A 22,568-nucleotide genomic window follows, 5' to 3' on the forward strand; every position below is an offset into this window, starting at 1 on the left:
AGAGCCTGAAGCACTGAAACTCTTCTCACCAAGGCATTAGTCACTAGGAAAACTGCCTTGATGGAACAATCTCTGTAAATCTTTCCATTAAGGGTTCAATAAATACTTTACAGAGCGCCCGTAAACTCGTAATAAGATTTCACATAGGAAATGGTAGACCCATGGAGGATGCAGTCAAACTCTCACTTAAGATATTTGGTTATAACAGGAAGGGAAGCCAAGAATAGCTTAAGGGAGAGTTGTGACTGCATCTTCTATGGACAAACTTCTTCATTTGAGATCTAAGCACAAAAGGCTTGCTACCTGAACTTTGGAGAACATCAACCACCAGTCCATTTTCATGAAGAATGATAGGACTATGGCTATCTGAGCCCTATATGGCTGCACTTCATGAGCCAACACCAATGCTGAAAATCCTTGTAAGGCTTAATATAAACCCCAATTGTAGCTGGCTTCTTGGATTTTAGAAGGATAGCTATGACTGCCTCTGAATATCCGTACAATACTAGGTCTGCACACACAAGGGCCATGCCATATGTCCAAAGCATTCTGGATTCTCAAGGGTGAACAGGACCCGAGAACAGCACCTTATTCCAGGAAAACCCTTACTCCGGGAAAACACACCATTTTCCCGGAGTAAGGTGCTGAAATATACCTTCAGTACACACCAGTCGGAAGTTGCCTAGTTTGTACCCAAAATAGAGACAGCACTCTTCAGAAGGAGTGGAGTTTTTTAAACCCATGAAACCAGAGGTTTTTTTCTACACTACTTCGTTTTTTCTTTTGCTTTCTTCTTATTTTTTGGTCTGATGGTGTTCTATTGTTTCTGGAGGTATACCACACCTACCAGGAACCCTAGGATGCATATATTTTTAGGAGCAGACATTTTTTGTATGGCTTTGGGATTATCATGCTCCTCCAACTTATTATAGCGATTCAATTACCCCAACATTGACCGGTTTAATGTTACATCAGGGAGTGCTAGGGAGGTAAAATTCCTAGACGTTGCTTCTTGAAGCAACTTGTCTGGGAACCAACAAGAGGGGGAACAATTTTAGATTTGGCCCTTAATGGAATGCAAGGCATAGTACAGGAAATGAGAGCCATCATGGTTAAAAAGTGAAGTGAAAGAGGCTATTAGAGCAAAAAAACATCCTTTAAAGAATGGAGAAAGGATCCGAATGAAGAAATAAGAGAGACACAAGCACTGGTAATTTAGATGCAAAACATTGATAAAGAAAGTAAGAAAGAATATGAAGAGAAACTTGCCAAAGAAGCAAAAACTCATAACAATTTCTTTAGGTACATCAGAAGCAGAAAACCAGTGAGGGAATCCGTGGGACCTTTGGATGATCAAGGAGCAAAAGGGACACTCAGGGAGGATAAGGCCATAGCAGAGAGACTAAATGAATTCTTTACTTTAGTCTTTATGGAAGAAGATGTAAGAGATCTACCAGAACTGGAATTTCCAAGTTTCCAAGTTTCAAGTTTATTCCAAGTTTATTCAATATTTGATTAATCGCTTATTCAACATTCTAAGCGATGTACATATTATAATCATTACAAAAGTTAATAGGGGGAGACTGACAATTTCATATAAAAAACGAAAACAAAGTACTTGAGACGAACATGGAATGTAAGGGGAGGGAGAAGGGAAAGAAATACAATTTTTAAAAAGGTAAAGAAAACATTTATGGTAAACAACATTAGGAAAGGAAGACAAATGAAGGCTAAAAAGTACTTATGAGATCTAAAAAAAAAAACTTTGGTCGGGTCATACGTACTGGTTATATCAGCTGTCAAATGCATCTTTAAAAAGAAAACATTTGAGCTTACTTTTAAATTTAACCAAATCTAATTCCTCACGAATATTGATTGGAAGTAAATTCCAAGTTTGAGGTGCTGTGACGGAGAAGATTGAATTTCGCCGTGTATTTATGATTTTTAAAGAAGGGACTGTCAAAAGATGTTGATCAATGGATCTAAGAGCTCTAAGTGGGGTATAGGGGATCAAAACTCTGTAAATAAAAGAGGGAGACGGGAAAAGATTACATTTTTCATGATCCATTTAGAAAGCTTAATTCAAACTCAGAAATCAGCCAAATCTGCATCTTCTGGTTAGTTGAAGTAATGATAATACATTGGTGATTATATTAGGTAAATTGTATATGTACACAGGGTTTTAGTTAGATGAGACCAACAATAGGGTCTTTTATTATGATTTCTTAAAGTTTTCTTAGTGTGATAGACTTTCCTTCTCTCAATTTAATACACCTATTACAGAAAGAGTCCAAGTTTGATATTCTTAAAAAAAATTATTCTTGTTTTCTTTCTTTATGATTCAATATGATTCAAAAACTGGCAATCTACTTGATGTTTTTCAAAGCTTTATCAACTAAATTTGTACTCTCACCTCTGCGGGTCTCTTTTGTTCATTTGCTGAGAGTTTTGACTTGCTCCTGTATTTACCGCAGGAAGAAAAAGAAGTTGAAGGACCTGCAGAAACAAGAGGTATTTTTTTAAAATCATAGTCATTCTTTGTACAGCACTACCAGAAATGCACAGCACTTTATAGACTTACAATAGATAATTAAAGCTTCAGCCCGAGGATGTGGGTTTCAAACACACGCTGCTCCTTGTGACCCTGGGCAAGTCACTTAATCTACCCCATTGCCCCAGGTACACTAGATAGATTGTGAGCCCATCGGGACAGACAGGAAATTAAGGGGCAAATTCTATAAACGGCGTCCCCATTGTAGGCAGCAGTAGGCATCCTACAACTGTCTAACCAGCCAATCGGGTTGCATGTTTTCTAAAACCAAACACGAGGCAGCCGCCTACACTATAGGAATGTTGCAGGTGCAGGGAGGTGCTTAGGGCCGCTTAAGCTCGCCCAAGGCTGGGCCTGGTTTTGCCAAGTGAGTAAGCTTAAGCGGCCCTAGGCATCTCCCTAGGGCAACGATAGGAGCCTGAAATGTAGGCCATTATAATACTGGCCTACATTTCAACTAGCAAAATTCAAAGCAAACGATGGAATTAAAGCTCAAATTAAACATAACTTATTTGAGAAAATATAAATATCATGATAAAAAAATACAATAAACAATAAGGTCATCTGTAGAAGGGAGGCAGGACCTCAGACCGTATCATTGTATCTCATGCCAGCCAATGACCGTTCAGCCAGTACAATTTGTGGTTCTAATCATTGGTCCTCCTCCTCCACCTTCACTGCATGTGCAACAATCAACGGTATATTAAATATTGTGCAAAAACAGCAAAAATTATGCAAGAACAGCAATTTGTCTATAAGTTGATAATGTAAACATATAAAAATTATTTTTTGATCATGATATTTATATTTTCTCAAATAAGTTATGTTTAATTTGAGCTTTAATTCCATCGTTTGCTTTGAATTTTGCTATTTTGGATTGGTGGAATTTTGAATTTTTGTTTTTGTGTTTTGTTATCTACAATCATTTCAACTAGAAACGGCCGCTCAGCTGATTGCTACAAGAAAGTCTCTCTGCCGTGATCAGCTGAGCGGCCATGGCAGGGAACCCCCGAATCCCAACACATGTCGGCTGGCAAGAAGGATGCTCATTCCCTCCCGCCGCTACCCCCAGACCCTCTCCCAATAATGTCCATGGCAGGAAGGATGCCCAATCCCTCCCACCGCCACCTGAAACCCTCCCCATCAGGAAGGATGCCCACTCTCTCATGTTGGAATCCCTGAAACAACCCCCCCCCCCACGATAGACAAGAAGGATGCCCACTCCCTCCTGCCAGCAGCCCCTCCCTCCCAAAAAACTCATGACACCACCTCTCAGACCCAAAACCCCCACCCTGGAACTCCCAGGTCCCTGTTTCTTGGAGTTCACATTCCTTTAAAGGACAGAAAGACAATCAATAAGGCAAATAAAATATTAGGAAAGACAAAAAGCTTGACACCTTTAATAAAACCAGCCATCCACAAACCAACCAAAAGCTTGCCATGGGACAAAAGAGTGTATAAGGTCTCATTTATTTATTGCAAACATTTTTTAGACTGTCATATCGTCAGGGTGACAATCAAGGTGGTTTTCAATAAACTAGAAAAAAAGAAAACCAGCTAGATTCAAACAAAACAAAGACAAGATACAGAAGGGAGGAAGAGAATCTTGCACATCATAGTACTGCAATTCATAAGACAATGGAAACTAAGAAACAAAAGTTAAAGAAGAAAAGGAAAACAGCTGGGGCTCCTAACTACTATCCACTCGGAAGTGGCGGTGCTATTCGGGACCGCTCTGTTATACGAGGTTGATGGCTTTATTGTTTAACCATCGCCCTGCTAGCTGACAGCTTCATTTGGCCTGTCGCTTTTTCATTTTTACTGATCCTCGCTCCTGACGAAGGTGACGAAACGGAGCTCTATTGAGTGGAGATTTCTACCAGCAACAGCAATATTTGCTATTTATTGTTAAGCTAAGTATTCATTCTCTTGAATCTTGGGGCCAGCGTGCAATAAGGTTGAAACGGGTGTTATGTAAAATCCTCTGAATTTTACAGGACAAATGTACCATCAGAATCCGAACTTGAACAGGTGTTCTCTTTTGATTGAACTGATTTTCTTCAAGTTTTCTTCAACCGTTATCTAATGAACTGTGGGCACCATTCTAGGTATTGGTGTTATTTCCTAGTCCTTTAAGGCATTGACTTTGAATACTTGGACTTATTTTATACTCACAGGTTTATATTTTTCTTTTGGGCAATTTTATATTTATTTTCATTTTTTGTAATCACTATTGTGCATTTATTGATTGATACACTGCTTTTTAACTGTAGCACAGGCACTTTTTATGCCATTGTCACTTTATTCAGCACAGGCACTTTTTGCCATCGACACTTTATTTAACAAGTCTCGGGAGATTATTTACTGCATCCCAGAAGCAAATGGTTGAAAGGGGTTTTGCTCATTCACTTAGTTTCACAGACTTTAAGTCTCTTTCTTTATATTAAGGACAACATGATGTATGAGGCAGCCTTTATCTAGACTTTGTCTAGGTGATGCAAGTCATCGAAAAGTCACTGCCTGAGCCTTTAATACTCACTGGGCGCCTTTTAAATGGCTCATACTGATGTCCATTGGAATAATGGGGTTTAAATTAGAGGTTTGTTTAACAAACCAATCAAAACTGAGTTTCATTAGTATTGAAACTCTTCCATTCAATCTTTTTCTTTTGGGAAAAGTTTGACTGCGAGCCAATTCTTTTTCTTTTCTGAGATTTAGTTTGGACTTTATTGGCTTTTAAGTCCTCAAGGGTTTTTAGTGGTTGTACTACCTTTAGGCATATATATCCTATGCCACTACAAGACACATGCAGCGCAGCACAGAAGCCCAAATAAAAAGAACAGTTACCAATAGACAAAGGCTCAATCTGCAGGGACCCCAAGAGAGACAATGAGATACCCGAGTGAAATACAGGGCACTATCATACTGCTGATCTCTCTGTGCCGTGAGTTGCCGTATGTCAACCCAGTCCGGAGACAAACCGAGACTGGGTGACCTAGCACAGGTCAGAGTCTCTCTGGTAATCCCCTTGAGTGCTAACCCCAGAGTCCGATTAAACTAGCAGCTTCCTTCAAGTGAATACAGCAGGAACACAGACAGACATATAAATCTGCCCAAAGCTGGTGAAACACGTACAACTTGTCTGAACTGGAAAGGAGAGAAGCCGCAGCATACCCTGACCAAAGTCAGCTGGAAATAAACTACTGGAACGCCGCAGCTCTCCCGCCATCGCCGGAGACCCAAGCGCACGCCTGATTCTCGCCGACACGTGGCCGCTGCATCAACGCTCCTAGAAACATAGTCAGATTCAAGCCCCACAAAATTTACCCTGCCGCGGCCTGCATAGAAAGAAAATCAGACTCAGGGAATAACTAGAAGAACAGTGCAGTACTTCCCACAGCGCCGGAAAAAACATGTCCCATCTCATGCGTGCTGCTATAAACCGGCACCTGCACAATCAGTTGTACATGGCCGCGACAAACACCGACGAAAGAGAGCCTCGGACTAAACAGGACTACTACTGCTGCACTGAAACCCAAAGAGGAGACAAGTGCGAGCATGAAATTGCACCGCTACTGCCGCGCTGTAACCAACAAGGAAACCAAGCGTGTGCATGCAAAGGGCGGGAAAGTCCTGGCTCCCTCAACAGAATTCAATAAAATATCCATTCCTTAAACGTACGTTGACTGAACCCACAGTACTAAGACTCCCAAACAGAACCTGAAGTTCAAACAACAGTAAAAAACACATACATACTCACAAGCTTGTTGTTAGGGCCGGTTGAAGCCAGTAAGAGCTGGTTGTGCAGCACTAACAGGGCAGAATGTAGCAACTGTGGTCTCCCCTTTTTTTTTTTAAATAAACAGAGAAGGGAAAGAAGAAAAAAAAAAAAATAAGAGACCCAGTCAGACCCTCTAACAATGGAGGAAGGGTGAGGCAGGGACCTGGGGGGGGCCCAGGTGTAACCCCTAAAGCCGGCACCGTTCAGCTGGACACCCCTGTCTCACTGAAGAGAAACCTCAACAGGAGAAAATGATTTTCCAGGCACAGCCAGAATTCAGGAGCTAGTTGAATAATGACCATCACCTGCTGGGAGATAGAGCATACTGAAGATACAGGAGGAGTGCCAGCCAATAGGACCACCTGTTAATCAGTTTCTCTATCTCCGCCTGCTGGTAGATGTGTGCTATCCCATTGATCTCCGGATTCATCTGCTGCTGTTGCTAAGGAAAAAGATAATAAACCGTGAATAACCTGACCTGCGATATGCTCCGTACAACGCCGGGAGCAGTGATTTCCTTCAGGAACCACCGGGAGCAGCGATTTCCAATGTGAAATGCTGGGTTCAGTGACGAAAGTTAGGGGGCAGAGTCAGCAGCCGAAAAATCGCAAATAAGCGAATCCGCGGATACAGAGAGAGAAGTGTATGTCATAGCTTAGTCAGATCATAACAGGTGGATTTTCACCTGGGCCAGAGTACACAGCACATGTGGAAAGGAAGTATAGAGCTTAATTTAACATAAGAATATAAGCATAAGAACATAAGCACTGCCTCCGCTGGGTCAGACCCGAGGTCCATCGCGCCCAGCAGTCCGCTCACGCGGCAGCCCCAACAGGTCCAGGATCTGCACAGTAATCTTCTATCTATACCCTTTTATCCCCTTTTCCAGCAGGAAATTGTCCAATCCTTTCTTGAACTCCAGTACCGTACTCTGCCCTATTACGTCCTCTGGAAGCATATTCCAGGTGTCCACCACACCTTTTCAACTTCTCCGAATGTCCTCTTGTTCTTTTATTTTTCGAAAGTTTAAAGAATCTGTCCCTCTCTACTCTCTCTATGCCCTTCAAGATCGTGTAAGTCTATCATATCCCCTCTAAGTCTCCTCTTCTCCAGGGAAGAGAGTCCCAGTTTCTCCAATCTCTCAGCGTATGAAAGGTTTTCCATCCCTTTTATCAGATGTGTCGCTCTCCTCTGAACCCTCTCTAGTAACGCCATGTCTTTCTTAAGGTACGGCGACCAATATTGGACGCAGTACTCCAGATGCAGGCGCACCATTGCCCAATACAACGGCAGGATAACTTCTTTCGTTCTGGTAGTGATGCCCTTCTTGATTATACCTAGCATTCTATTCGCTCTCTTAGCGGCCGCTGCGCACTGTGCCGTTGGCTTCATTGTCATGTCCACCATTACCCCCAAGTCCCTTTCTTGGGTACTCTCATTTAATAACATCCCTCCCATCGTATAGTTGTACTTCGGGTTTCTGTTTCCCACATGTAATACTTTACATTTCTCAACATTGAACTTCATCTGCCATCTCGTCGCCCATTCTCCTAGTTTGTTCAAGTCCCTTTGCAATTCTTCGCAGTCCTCTTTAGTCCGAGCTCCACTAAATAGTTTGGTGTCGTCTGCAAATTTTATTATCTCACACTTCGTCCCTGATTCTAGATGCTTTGATTGCAATTCCGACAGTTTGAGCAAGTTTGGCAGAGCAACAACTTTTACAGTCCATCTGAACACAAGCACTTAGAAGAGCCTAAACCAGCTTAAGTGCTGGGTATCTCACTTTAATGGCAAGGTCACCATTTTAAATTAAGTTGCTAAGAGATATATTGTTCAATTATTACCATTTGTGCTTCAGTGAAGCGTTGCTAAGGTTATGCTGGGATCATAAATAATGAAAGCCCCTGTTAAGGTCAAAATTGACAAGCTGATGTGCAGTGAGTGATTCAAAAGGACACGGGGGAAGCCACTGCTTGCCCTGTACAGGTAGCATGGAATATTGCAAAACCTTGGGTTTTGGCCAGGTACTAGTGACCTGATTGGCCACCATGGGAACGGACTACTGGGCTTCATAGACCATTGGTCTGACCCAGTGAAGCTATTCTTATGTTCTTATTCTATACCAAGCGGTCTAAATTAAAAAAAAACAAAACCTCCCAACCATTATGTCTTGGATTTTGATTAGAAATTTGTATATCTGCCATCATTTACTATGTTGCTATGTATGCAGAACTAGCACAGCATAAAAAAAAAAGTTTCCCAAAATATCAGATCCTTAGTTGCAACAGTCACTGAGCTAGACCCCCTTGTTTTTCTGGGGGCTGGTAGCATCATTTTTAGCTGCTCATAAAGCTGACAATAATTGATGAAAAATACTAATTTTTGCAGTCTAGCACAACAAGCTACGCTAGTCTCAGCGATACTAGTATGAGCATCATGGTTGCAAAAGCCCGCTTAAATATTTTGCTCAAAGTCTGTCTTAAAAACTTGTTGCAGTTGTGTGACAGATTTTGACCATTTATCAGCTGCTATAGCTCCAGAGCAAAAGTAGATACAGAAGTCAGATTTTTATCATAGATTATCCTTGCACTGGATGCTACACTGTCAAATCTGCAGCAATTCAGTATGAATAGCTGCATCAGAACATTCCTTCAGATTTTGCACCATTTACACAAGGGCTGAAATTTGTCAATTTTCAGGGTCAATAATACAAAAGTGTCTCCCTGAATCTTTTTCTAACAGTTCTGGGCCCCTAGGGGAGGAAGGGCTATAAAAATGAATAAATAAATAAATAAATTGTACCACCTGAAAGAGGAAATATTACTCTACAAGATTTATATTTGTTTTGCAATGTAACCCTTATTGAAATATATATTTGCTTAAAAGTGTGGGATATTGTGTGCGCACGGCCCATGATACACATATCACAAGGGTAGAAAATGTATATGAAATAGGTGTTGCGTTGGTCCATGGTGGCTTTGTCACTACTGGTTTCCAAATGAGCAAATCAATATCCCCATCAACAATAGGGGCCACGCCCAATAGCCATGCAACAACAACCACAGGTGGGTTTCTTTTCCGCAGGATCCAAAGCCTCACTGTGGGTTTCTTTTCCACAGGAGTAAATGCAATGATATGCTGCTCTGGAATCCAGCAAGTATAACTTCTTGAAGACCAGTAAAAGGAACTTACTGGGCCATGTGGATAAACTGGGCCTACTAAGTGCCTTAGTAAGCTTATGCATCCATATGGCCCAATAAGTTCATTTTACTGGCCTTTAAGAAGTGATACTTGCTGGGTCCCAGAGCAGCATATCATTGCAGTAACTCCTGTGGAAAAGAAACCCACAGTTAGGCTTTGGATCCTGCGGAAAAGAAACTCACAATCAGGCTTGGGATCCTGCAAAAAAGAAACCCACCTGTGGCGACAGGTCTCAATTTTACAAGCAGTTAAAAATGACACCTTATTCATCACTGTGCACAATGCTGCCAATATCCAGCCAGACAAGTGGGTCTAGCTCAGTGACTATTACAGTTAGGAATCTAAAATCTTAGAAAAATTATCTTAGTGCCTTGACTATTCTATGTGCAAATTTTGAACAAAATCTGAAACATAATGGTGGGGACCATTAGACCACCTGGCATGGAATGACCCAATAATTTCAGAAAAAAATATTTAAGAAATCAAGGAAAAAGAAGCCAGGTCTTAGAAAAAAATTTTCATCTCAAACTTCTAAATCTTGATAAAATTTTACATAGATTCCAGCTGAAGATGCAGAATTAAACTGACTAATAGTCGTAGCTCCAACATTTTGCTGGTCTATTAAAATAAAACCACATTTCAATACAGTTGCTTACATCTGCAACATATTATGCTTATGTTCCTATTCTGTTAGAAAAAGAAGATGGTCATAAGAACACAAGTCAGACCGATGATTCATCAAGCCCAGTAGCCCGTTCTCATGGTGGCCAATCCATGTCACTAGTACCTGGCCAAAACCCAAAGAGTAGCAACTTTCACTTCACCTTTAAACCATACCGACTCTTGTTTCCTCTTCTACCTTTGCTCATACATGGAATACATCTGGTCTGGGCTTCCACGATGGTATTTTAAAGTAACATCCATGCCTGGTTTACAGTCCTAAACTTTGCAACTGATCCTTTTAGCTTCTTAACCATTTTCCTCATTTTATCATAGTTGCACTTTTGAAAATTAAATGCCTCTACAGTAGATTTCATTTGCGATGTCACTTCCAATATCAGCTCAAATTTGATCAAATTATGATCACAGTTTCCCATAAATCCACATAAGAGAATTTGCAAGATACCCAGCCACATAATATCTGCAAGAAAATAATTTATTTCAAGTCAACAGTCTCAAAAATATAGTTTCCAGAAAAGAAATTCTTGTCCCTTCTAATGTTCACAACACATTCCCAGCGGAAACAGCTGAAGCAAGAGTCTATACCTCCAAACTTCCAATCAGAGAGGCCTTAGAGGAGATTATGAAGTCCTATCCACAGGACTCAGAAATGCTCTGAAGTCTGGAAAGATGCTAAAAATCATGATGGTACATTAGGAGAAGACATAGCTGGTGTAGTTGAAGAAGCTTATCCATGGGGCCAATGATACTGGCCCTCCCTTTGATCTTCCTCAAAGACACAGGATCTAAAATAAACTGATTTTAGTTTCAAAATTATGGGACTATTCAAATCTCTCCATTCCAAAAACAGACAACACAAAATGAATCAGAGGGGGGAGTCAATTAGGAGATCCAATCACAGAGAAAAAAAACCCAAACATGTTTGATGATGCCTGTGCACAAAGAAAGACTTGAAAGAACTCTGTGAAATGGCTGGTAGGCAAAAGTCTTGCATATGCCAGAAGAGACTTTCTAAACTCTTCCAGGGCTGTCTAGGAGAAGCTCTACATCACCGCCATCCTGTGTCACCTATTTATGTGGCCGATTGTCATTTTTCAAAAATAAATAGTACTAGTCAATGGACTAGATACTCTTCCATCTTTCTATTTTCTAAAAATAGTTAATTTATATTTAGAGGGATATGAATTAAAAGCAAAAAAATATGGTGACTAATAATAAACAAAGTCATTCAAATGTTCTACCATAATATGGTACCAAACCATATCAGATCTTGATTGTTGCAGTTGTTTCAGTCTTGCTGTGTCTGAATTAATGGAATAGACATTTCAGCCATTGTGCTGTGAGGTTGGCAGTTTGTCTTTATATATAGTGAGTCCTCAAACCTGTCTGGCTGGGGTTTGAGCCAATTTCAGCAAGAAATTTTGGTGGGGATGTCCATTGGTCACAATCTGAATGGAATATACAAACTTACATGTAGTTATGGCCAATCATACACTGGCAAAACTGAATGCACTGTAGAGGAAAGGCTGCAAAAGTATGAGAGACTCCACAAGTTCTACAACATAGAAAAACCAGCTGCAGGACTTCATGCTAAGGCAACTGGTCATAAAATTAGATTTATGGTGACAAAAATCTTGGAGAAAGAAGATATAGTTTGTAGCCGAGAAAAATCAAGGAGGTAAAAGATAGCAAGATACCCTAACAACAGTGGAGACAAAGGGCTCATCCTTTATAAAGAGATTCAGTGCAAAAATGAACAAGTGTCCTCTTCCCACTAAAAGTTAGAATATGATCTACAGAAATTTCTCTCCCCGCTTGAGTCAGAGCTATCCCAATGAAATTCTAGCCTCATTTTCCCAAAACTCAAAATTCATGAACAGACCTTCCTGCCTCAATTTTCTGCTGAAATCAGCTCAAACACCAGCCAATCAGGCTTGAGGACCCACATAAAGGCAAAACTGCAGAGCTCTCAGCATACTCTGAAAAAAAAAAAAGTTATAGCATGATGGCTGACTCATCAATTCCACTTATTCAGACACAGTTAACTGCACCAGCCATGGAAACCTAAGAGAACACTTTCATTTAAAAATTTCTTCTTTCTTCTTGCTCCTTTTTAAGAAGTTTGTCTAATGTTACTGCATCACTTAAAACTTTCTTACTGAAGTACATTTTCAATAAATATTTTGAAAATTAATGGAAAGAAAAAAAAAATAAAATAAAATAAAAAAAGGAGTAGAATACACCCATTAAAAAGGGGAAAAGCAAAATGGACTTTACCCACAAACCATAAGCAACTGCCATGAGATCACAAAAAGTTGCACAATATTACTTACTCTCATTGTCTGAACTGTCACTGTTGCTGAAATTCCGGCGGCGTTTCATCCTGACGCATCCTAACAAAAATGAAAAATATATATATTTATATATTTACAAAGTAATCTATAGTAATGCAATTCAGTTTCTTTATCACTTCTTACTAAAGTGCTCAGAGGATAATTCTATAAATTGATGCCTATATTTAGACACCAAGGTGACACCTACCTGAAGCCTAATTAAAAAGATTAGGTTTTTACATAAATAATATTTCTTGGTAGATGTGTCTAGTGGTCCTGAACACTAGGATCTTGTATCTGAACCAGCAAGTTGCTTACAAAAAACTGTCAATCATGTTGTCCAACTCCACCTCTTTCTCAGGAAGCTGCTCCTGCCCCTACAGTTTGTACAAAAGCAATTAAGCAGCACTGCAATATAAGATTACAGGAAGGAGGAAAAACGGGGAAATCCCTGACACTACAATTTTGCTCTGCTCTGAAACAAACACAGGAAACAAACACATGATTTAACATAACATCCAAAGCTGTGCAACTAGCACCAGTTATATAGAGTTTATAGCTACTCGCATAACCTGCTGACAAGCAGAGACTTAAACCGAACTGATGATTCACCTATACACCATCTGTCTTTTTTGTTGTTGTTGTTCCTCTCAGTTCCTCTGAAATGCAGAAAATTCTTCAAATTCAGATTGATCCTAAGGTAGAAGGCAGGCAAATCCCATACACAGGGTGGGGCTACAGAACCACTAGTCACATCTACAAGAAAGAAGATTACTGAGGTAAGAACCTAATCTTTCTTTCTAGTGCAACATGTCTAGTGGTCCTGAATGCTAGGGACATACCAAAGGAGTCCCCAGAGTTTAGATTCTCCATATGGAAGTGTGGTAACTTCAGATCCACACTGACATACTCGAGATCTAGAACAGGTCTACAGTTGTCCGAGCCTGGTCTACAGTTTTCAGATGAAGTATATGGAGTTCTGCCCAAGTCTAAGTCTACGGCTGGCTCTAGCTCTATAGACTAAACAAACAGCAGCATTTTCACTGTAGTCTGATCTTTGAGGGCTCTCTCCGGCCAGCCAGCCACATTCCAAAACAGTCCAGTAGGAGGGCCAAAGCTTCAAATTGAAGTTTGAAGAGCAAGTCCACTTTGCGGACCTGAGAATCCTTAACATCACCCCTCCATCACTAGGAAGGGAAGTTTGTTTAGTGACCTATGCCACTAGCAAATCCACTTTTAGCTGAACAAACAGCTTCTGGGAAATCTTGCACCATCAGATACAGCTTGGCCATAGTTTTAGCCACTCAAAAGGGGTCCAGTGATCAGTGACCAAATTAGTGATGACCAGATGTGAGGAAAAAAACGTGGTCAGAGCTACAGAACTGCTCATAACTGAGCACTTAGAAGAAGTTTGCAGGATTTCCAGCTTTAACTCTTGCAGCAATGTGGAAATAACTCTCGAAAGCACAGAGGTCCTGAACACCTGTGTACTGTGGGGTCTTCCCCCTGATCCAGTGTCGCTACCACCTTTTGACCGCTATCCTCCTGCACGGAAGCAGATTTTGCCAGGGAGATGTCATCCTGGGATAAAAATGGCATGGAATTGGACTTGCTAGTCCATGACAAACTGAACCTCCTGGTCCAAGTCTGTGCCCTCGTCTGGTTGGTGCACCTGTTGAGAGGAGAACCCCTGTGTTGCTGCCAAGGTGCACTGCTAACAGGTGCTGAGGACCCTCAGCAGCTCAAATCTGTGAGGCAATTTCTTCTCTTTGATTCCAGCTGAAATCCTATTATGAAGCAGGGACACACCATATGACAGTGAGTAAGGCTATTAAAGCCTATGGGGAAAATTTGGGGATGGGGGAGTCCTTAAAACTTGAATTTGAGGGCTTATGACCCCAAAGCATAGGTCCCCCACCTCCAAAATCCCTTTCCCTGTAATGTGTTTTCCTTTAGGGAGGTCTCCAAAGGCTGTTTTGGGTACAATTTTTCTGGTGGCAGCCATCTTGGTTTTTAAATGATCTTTTTTTCTTTTACCTTCATCTGCCTCAAAACCCCTCGATTTTTGCCCAAAATCAATTGGGATGGATGACACCAGGTCTTTTTACCCCTATATCATGCCAGGTTTGCGTTGGATTGCCAGCCAAGGAGCATCTATGTCCTGTGTGTAACAGAGCATACAGGGGAAGGGTGGGAGCCTCGGTCTCTGCGTTTTCTGAGACCTCCACGACTGAGATCTGAGGAAGGAAGGATTTCAGCTGGAATCAAAGAGAAGAAATCTGCCTCACAGATTCACTGGATGAATCTGGTCTTCTGGCTGCCAGTCGGACCAAGGTCAGACTCAACCACTGGAAAACCACACTGCAAAAGGAGGAGGACCATGCAGCCGGTCCATAATTAGTCCTGACCAAGCCGGAAAGGAGTCTACACAGCTTGCATTCAAGCTCCTGACTGAATCAGGGATGTTAGCAGCTACCCAGGGTTGGCCCCTGAGCTATAAAAAATACTTGCAGGCTGGCTGGCTAGCTAGGTGTCCCCAATGGGCTGATCCCACTAGCAGAAGATTTATATCGTGCGAGTCCGTCTTCTCCCATGCAGAGATCCCATCAAGTGGGAACCTCTGGATACAAAATTTACAAACACTTCTGAGCAACTTGCAGAAAACAAACTGAGGGGGGGGTGCAAGAGCAGCTCTCTGGGAAAAGGGTAGAGATACGAAACATGATTGAGAGTTTTCTGCAAGCAACTGGCTGGTTCAGATACAAGACCCTAGTGTTCAGGACTACTAGACACATTAAAGACATAATCACATATTTTGTTTATAGATACTTTACCTATGGGTAAGATAGGCAAGCATACAAAATGAATACTGCAACAAAGCAGTGCAAGGCCTAGTGGACTGAACGAAACATCATGAGAAGTGCTTTGATGAAGATGACAAAAAGAACATGTGAACAGGCAGGATCTTCAGGTTGGTAATGTTTTGATTTCATCATATTTCTTTAAAAGACTGCCTTGAGGAATTGTCATATTTGAGTAAAAATATTTATTATTACTGCATGTTACCATCATTTTGATGCAACTGTTATAAAGAAATAAAGAGATGAAACAAGCAAATATCCCTTTTTGGGGCAGTACTAAGTGACAGTGAATACAATAAGTAATACTAAGCAAACAAAAATGGTATCAATAATAAAAAAAACAGCATTAATTTTTTTTTTTTGTTTAGAGAAAAACAACAGAGACCAGAAGTTACATCAGAAGGAGGGACTCGGCCGGTAAAAGGTCTGATAGCAGCCTTGGAAGTGATGTTGCCTCTTCTTCCATGAAGCTTTTAAGAGGCTGGTAGGCTCACCCCAGGAGGTATAAAGGGGACGACCCAGAGGAGTAGCAGGGGTTTTTTTTGGGTTTTTTTTGTTTTTTTTTGCAGGTTTTGACCTGCGATTGGGAGCTGCTGGACTCACGAGGTAGAGCTACTGCTGTACTTATGAAGGGGGAGGGGGTTTCTTGGACTGCTGGACTGGCTGGAGCTGAAGGGAAAGGAGAGTTGCTGGATCTGGTCTGGAGATTGGGGGGGGGGAGAACGGAAAGGTGCCGAGTCCATGTGGATTTAACATAATATCCAAAGCTGTGCAACTAGCACCAGTTATATAGAGTTTATAGCTACTCGCATAACCTGCTGACAAGCAGAGACTTAAACCGAACTGATGATTCACCTATACAACATCTGGAGTGGAGTGGAGCCAGACCCACATCTGGGTGCTGAAGGGAGGGGATAGAGGTGTTGGACCCATGAAAAGGGGGTTAGAGGGAAGGGAGAGAGGTGCAGTATCTGCAGGGAGGAAGAGAGAGAAAGGAAGGAAAAGAGAAAAGCTGAACCAAGGGGATGAAGTGAGTGAAATACTGAACATAGCAGAGGGAGGGATGAAAGAAAGAGTGAGAGAGACATTGGTGTAAGGGAGTTAGAGAGGGGAAAAGATGGATACAGTGATATACAAAAGAGGGGAGATGGTGGGAATGGATGGGAGGATAGGAACAGGGACAAAAAGGAGAATGCTGCATGGGGGTGGTATATGGACAGAGAAGATGACTAGATAGACATGGGGGAGAATAAGAATGCAGGAAGATGCTGGACAGGGGGCAAAGGGATATAGAAGAGCGATAATGTACACAGGTGGAGGGGAATCATAGAATGGTAAGATGATAAAGGCAGGGAGATGGGCACAGGGGAAATACTAGAAAGGGACATACAGGAGAGGGGAAATACTAGAAAGGGACATACAGGAGATCGAGATGCTGAACATGGGGAACAATACATACACAGAGAAATAAGATGCATGGTGAGCATGGAGAAAGAAGAAATGTTACATGGTCAGGAGACCCTGGCAAGTGAGTTAAGAGAAGACAAAAGAAAACAGACCAGTGCCTGAGACCAACATGATTTGAAAAATAAAATGATGAGACAACAAAAGGTAGAAAAAATAATTTTATTTTGTGATTAGAATATATCAGATTTAAAATATGTATCCTGCTAGAGCTGGTGTTAGACATAACTGGGGACTGCAAAGCCCAGGACATGCCTCTTTAGCTTCCTGATGGCTTAGGGCTCTCTCTGACAAGGGGGATGTTGCCCTTGTTGCACTTCCTTAACACTATTCCTGCATTGTGTGACTGTGGTATTCTGTTAGCATGATTTCGCTGTGTAGCATTCTGTAGTAATTTGGCTTATTCAGTTTTTCTCAATAGTGGAGGGGATATTTGTGAAGGGGAGGGGAGACGGGGGTTTTGTTGATCCTTGTTCTATATTATTTATGTTTATATATTTAATTGTTTTTTATTGATTTCAATATTATATCAAGTAAACTTGTACAGAAAGTAAATTTAACCAAAGCATATTACAATCATATAAATCCATACTTAACAATGTTAAGCAATACAAAAAAAACTATTATGGTAAAATTAGTCCTCATTAGATCCAAGAATTAATTGTGAGAACATAAAGAAACAATCAAGAAAGTAATGCTATTCCTATAGATCGGGAAGGAAGTTACTATTTTCTTTTAGAGCTCAAACTTTGAGTTTTCTCCTTGTCCAGGCGGGACATTGCCAAAAAATTAGTCAACGGACAATGCACTTACAAGAGTATCTCAAATAAAGTGTAGCCCCCAATGAGATGACCCCCGGTTTCAAAAGAAGGAAGTCACATCTGCATTTTTGCTTTTCCCTTGTAACATCAGGGAACATTTGAATTTTACATCCAAGAAATTCCTTTGGTTTATTCTTTAGAAATAACCAAGATTTATCAATAGAAAGAGCCAAAGTGGCTACTAATGTTGCAGGTGTTACCACTTCCTTATCTGACTTCTCCAGAATCTCTGTAATATTTAATACTTATCCTTCAGTAGGCTCAGGTTGCTGTTAGTGCAGAATTTTGCTGGGGAGATAATAAACTTGGGCGAATGGTGGAAGATTACCTTCCAGAACTTCCAAAATTTCTAATAAATATCTCCTAAGCATATATATCTCTAGGTGTTACCATAGTTATTCTTGGAAAGTTTATCAATCTTAAATTATTACTAGGTGCTTGATTTTCTAATAACTCCACTTTTCTTCTAAGATTCAAGTTGTCTTTAATTATAATTTCCTGGAGTTGTTTTATTGAAACCATATCCTGCTGAGTCTTTTCAAGTAAACTATTAGAAGTCATATCCAATTTTAATTTTTGTTATTCTTCTGAATGGTGGATAAGTTTATTTTCAATATGTTGGAAATTGGGACTAATTACCTTCCCAAAATTTGCTACCAGGTCCCAAAGGGCTTCTAAGATCACCTCAGCATGTCTATCCTAAAAAGTGGCTTATATTGTAGTGCAGAGTCTCTCACCTTCCTTAGTTTGGGGTTATTATAATATGACCATTATTAGTGAAGAATTTTTCATTGTTTAGGTTATTGGTTAGGTAATTCAATAGGGATAGTTTAAAGTCTAATGGAGCTGCTTTCATAATTTCTGGGGGACATGAGTCAAGGACACAGTATGATTTAGAGTATTTGTTATATAACTTGATGTAGTTATTCCATTCTAAATTGTGGAAGGAACTCCAAATCATGTCCGCTGGTATTTCATTTCTTTGTATATCAGTTGATTGATGTTCGTATTCGGCAATTAGAGTAGTTATTTCTTAGGTTTTTAATTTTTCAATCGAAATGCTGTACTAGATCATTTTCTGAGAGTAAATTGGTGTTATGCATGGGTTGAGTGTAGCGCGTGGTGTCAAATAAAGATAAGTGAGCACCAAAAAGTCCTAAAGGACAGAGAACCCATGGGTATAAAACAGTACAAAAGGAAGTGGGAACAGACAATGAACACTCCACTGAAGATCACTGATGTAAAACCAACTTGTTTATTTCAGAAAAGGACACATCAGTGATCACTGATGTAAAACCAACTTGTTTATTTCAGAAAAGGACACATCAGTGATCACTGATGTAAAACCAACTTGTTTATTTCAGAAAAGGACACATCAGTGATCTTCAGTGAAGTGTTCATTGTCCATTCCCACTTTCTTTTGTACTGAAGATAAGTGAGCTACAGAAGACAGTAATTTAAGTTTTTCATGTGTGGACCTGGTAGCTCATCTTAATGGTGGTCAAACCAGGTCACTAGTACTCGACTATGGACCTGGTAGCTCATCTTAATGGTGGTCAAACCAGGTCACTAGTACTCGACTATGGACCTTTCCTCCAGGAAACTGCCCAAACCAGGTCACTAGTACCCGACTATGGACCTTTCCTCCAAGAAACTGCCCAAATCTTTCTTAAAACCAGCTACATTAGCCACTCTTTGTCAACTTGTTCCTAGGGTAAAAAAAATATTCCTTCCTATTGGTTTTAAAAGTATTTCCCTGTAACTTCATCAAGTGTCCCCTACTCTTTGTTTAAGCAAATACAATAATACAAGAGGGTGGTTTGAAATGTTTGGTTAAAAAAAAAAAAAAGTTAAACCACCACACTAGTTTCCATCAAGGGCTATACACTTAGGGCTCCTTTTACGAAGGTGCACTAGTGTTTCCTGCACATGCACCAGATTAGCGTGTGCTATAGTACGCACTAGCTGAAAAACTACCGCCTGCTCAAGAAGCAGTAGCGGCTAGCGCGCAGGCATTTTAGCGCACGCTATTCCACGTGTTAAGGCCCTAACGCGCCTTCGTAAAAGGAGCCCTTAGTTCAGCAAGTTTCCAGTTTTTTTCATAAACTATTTTTCCTACAACATGAAAAAATTGGAAAAACTTGCTGAACTAACCCCCTCTTTTATGAAACTGCGATAGCAGTTTCTAGCGCGGAGAGCCGCACTGAATGGCCCGCGTTGCTCCCAACACTCAAGAGTTCCTATGAGCGTCAGGAGCAGCGCGGGCCATTCAGCGCGGCTTTCTGCACTAGAAACTGCTGCTATCGCAGTTTCATAAAAGGAGGCCTAAGTGTATAGCCCTCGATAGAAACTAATGTATTGATTAACTTAATTTATTTTTTTAACCAAACTTTGCAAACCACCCCTGTATACTATAATGTTACTGTTTTGGTTAAATAAAACTATATAAATTGTTAAGGTAATGATTATTTTTCTCCTTTCAATCAAGTACAACAGAAAAGTTGCCCAAATATTAAACTGCAGAAAATTATGAAATTATTGGGAGGTGAACTATATTTCTAACAAGCGGGATATACCGAAAGTAATGCAAAAGAGGGTATGACATTTTTATTAACCAATATAGGTTGGTCAAATTGCACATGTTGGTAGAGTATATCTTCCTCTATACAAAAGGTATTACTCAACAGTCTCCATCACAAGCGATGCATTTGCACCATCAATGAACCCAACTCTAACCCTCTTTGAAAAAATTCAGTGTGCACTGCCATACCCACTTCTTCACAGTCACTTTCAAATTGTCTGTGTCATCAAATTGTTTTCCCTGAACACTATGCTTTATTGGACTGAAGAGGTGAAGTTGGAGGGCACCAGATCTGGAATGAACGGTGAATGGGGACCACCGATCAGTCCAATTTGCCAATCACCTGATTCGTTGCCAAAGATGTGTGCGGTCATGTATGGTCATGGTGAATGTGGATCATTTCTAGATTCTCGTTTGATCTCTTCCTCCTAATGGCTTCTCCGCACTTCTTGCGCGTCTCAATGTACTGCTCACTGTCAGGGTATGGCCACATTCTAGAAAATCAAGAAGAATGGTAAAAAAGTCACCATGATTTTCTGTTTTGTTCACTGGCTCTTGAATTTCTTAGGCCTTGGAGAAGATGTGCGATGCCATTCCATAGACTGATTCTTCATTTCCGGATCATAAAGATACGCCCACATTTCATCCCGTCACCAGATTGGAAAAAAAGAAAGTGCATCTTCATTGGCTTCAAAAGCTTCCAGCAAATCAGAGTAGACTTTTACCTCTCTCTCCTTCAAATCAGGTGGCAACTGCTGAGGTATCTACTTTGCACACATTTCCCGATACCCTAAGTCTTCCACCATCTTCAATATGGCATTGTGACCACAATCCAGTTGTGCAGCAAGCTCACTGATTATGACTTATCTGTCCATGCAAAACAATTTGTCCACTCGCTAACGATTTGTGTCAGTGGTTGCAGTTTATGATCTCCCACTGCGTGGGTTGTCCTCAATGCTGCATTGCTCTTGTCAATGGTACCATCTCTGTAAAAATTACGTAGCCTTCTGTGAATGAGGACAGCCTGTACCCCTCCTTTGTCAAGAACTCAATGACGGCATGTTGCTTCTGTCTGGAATCCATTATTCACCTGCAATGAAGAAAAAGATTCTGAAACACCTGTACAGAGGAAGAATTACTCTACCAATGTGCAATTTGAACAACCTGTGTAGGTTAATTTAAAAAAAAATTATTACTTTGGAACATACTTCGTAGTATAACCAAATCAGTAATTTTTTTGATACAACTGTAAAACTAATCTGAAAAGTTCTTTTTCAAAAAAAATGAAACCTTAATCTTGTTGCAAATACTGTATTAAGATTATACCAGCAAGAATGAGACTGTAGAAAACCATGATTTAAATCAAATCTACCCTGGTTTGGCTGTAATTATTGATCAGGATCAAGATATCAAAGGGAGTTAAATAAATATTATTTACAGTATATATAAGCTAAAATAATGCAGGAATCAATAAGGAGTTAAATAAATATTATTTACAGTATATATAAGCTAAAATAATGCAGGAATCAATAAGGAGTTAATTTATCTGAATTTGGGTATTACCACCCTGCTTTTTGTTTAAAGCAAGGTAGCTATTGGTATAATCATTCAGTTCCTACTGATAGGCCCATATGGCTTAGGGTGAAACAAGATTCTATTCAAACTAGGCCTCTCTGTGGTGCCTGGTATGTATCTACACAAACAGACTTTAAGTCGAAATTAAAGACATTTCTCTTCCTTGATGCTTTTGAAACCTAACTGTCCTTTTAAGGATGACCTAGTACCTAGAAGGAGGATTCTTTATACCTGCTCCCCTCCCTATTGTTTTTTTTCCCTTACATGTTTTCTTTTTCTTTACATATTGTAGTTCTAGCCCTTCTTTCCCTCTTGTCTGTTTGTAAAATTTTTATATTTTTTTTAGTTTATTAGTCTTTTAAAGTTAGTATTTGCCCTAGTGTTGTGTGTTTTTAAACTGTATTTTAGTTACCGTAATAGACGGTTTTAACATTATTGTACACCACCTAGAAGGTTTGATTAGGCGGTATAAGAAATTTTAAATAAAACTTGAAACTTGATCTATACAAAATAAATGAAGGAGTGTTGTCTTAACTGTAACATCACACACACAAATCCCAAGAAAGTGTAGATGCTGTGAAACACTCAGAAAATGTTTAAAGTTTCTTATCCTTATTTATCTTGCGACTACAAAATAAATATTTTGTATAAAAATGGAGCAAAAAGTCCCCGACCTCAGGATACAATAGCATTAGGGAAGTATGCTTTAGTGACTCTTA

The 22,568-nt window shown here is 40.2% G+C and overlaps 1 protein-coding gene across 14 annotated transcripts in view; it reads right to left on the reverse strand.

The window, feature by feature from the left end:
- JADE3 (jade family PHD finger 3) overlaps positions 1 to 22,568 on the reverse strand; it is a 165,213-nt gene that overhangs the window by 121,136 nt on the left and 21,509 nt on the right. For 9 of the 14 annotated variants that reach the window (XM_033948314.1, XM_033948312.1, XM_033948311.1 and 6 more), the window contains exons 2-3: positions 12,548 to 12,607; positions 2,414 to 2,496 (exon numbers count right to left, since the gene is read on the reverse strand). In XM_033948314.1, coding sequence (XP_033804205.1) covers positions 2,414 to 2,496; positions 12,548 to 12,607 — 143 coding nt within the window. Of the gene's footprint in view, positions 1 to 2,413; positions 2,497 to 12,547; positions 12,608 to 20,617; positions 21,365 to 22,568 lie in introns of all 14 variants that reach the window. The other 5 variants (XM_033948307.1, XM_033948306.1, XM_033948305.1 and 2 more) reach the window with 1 other exon arrangement.

The sequence above is a fragment of the Geotrypetes seraphini genome, chromosome 6 (assembly GCF_902459505.1).
Source record: "Geotrypetes seraphini chromosome 6, aGeoSer1.1, whole genome shotgun sequence".
NCBI lineage: Eukaryota > Metazoa > Chordata > Amphibia > Gymnophiona > Dermophiidae > Geotrypetes > Geotrypetes seraphini.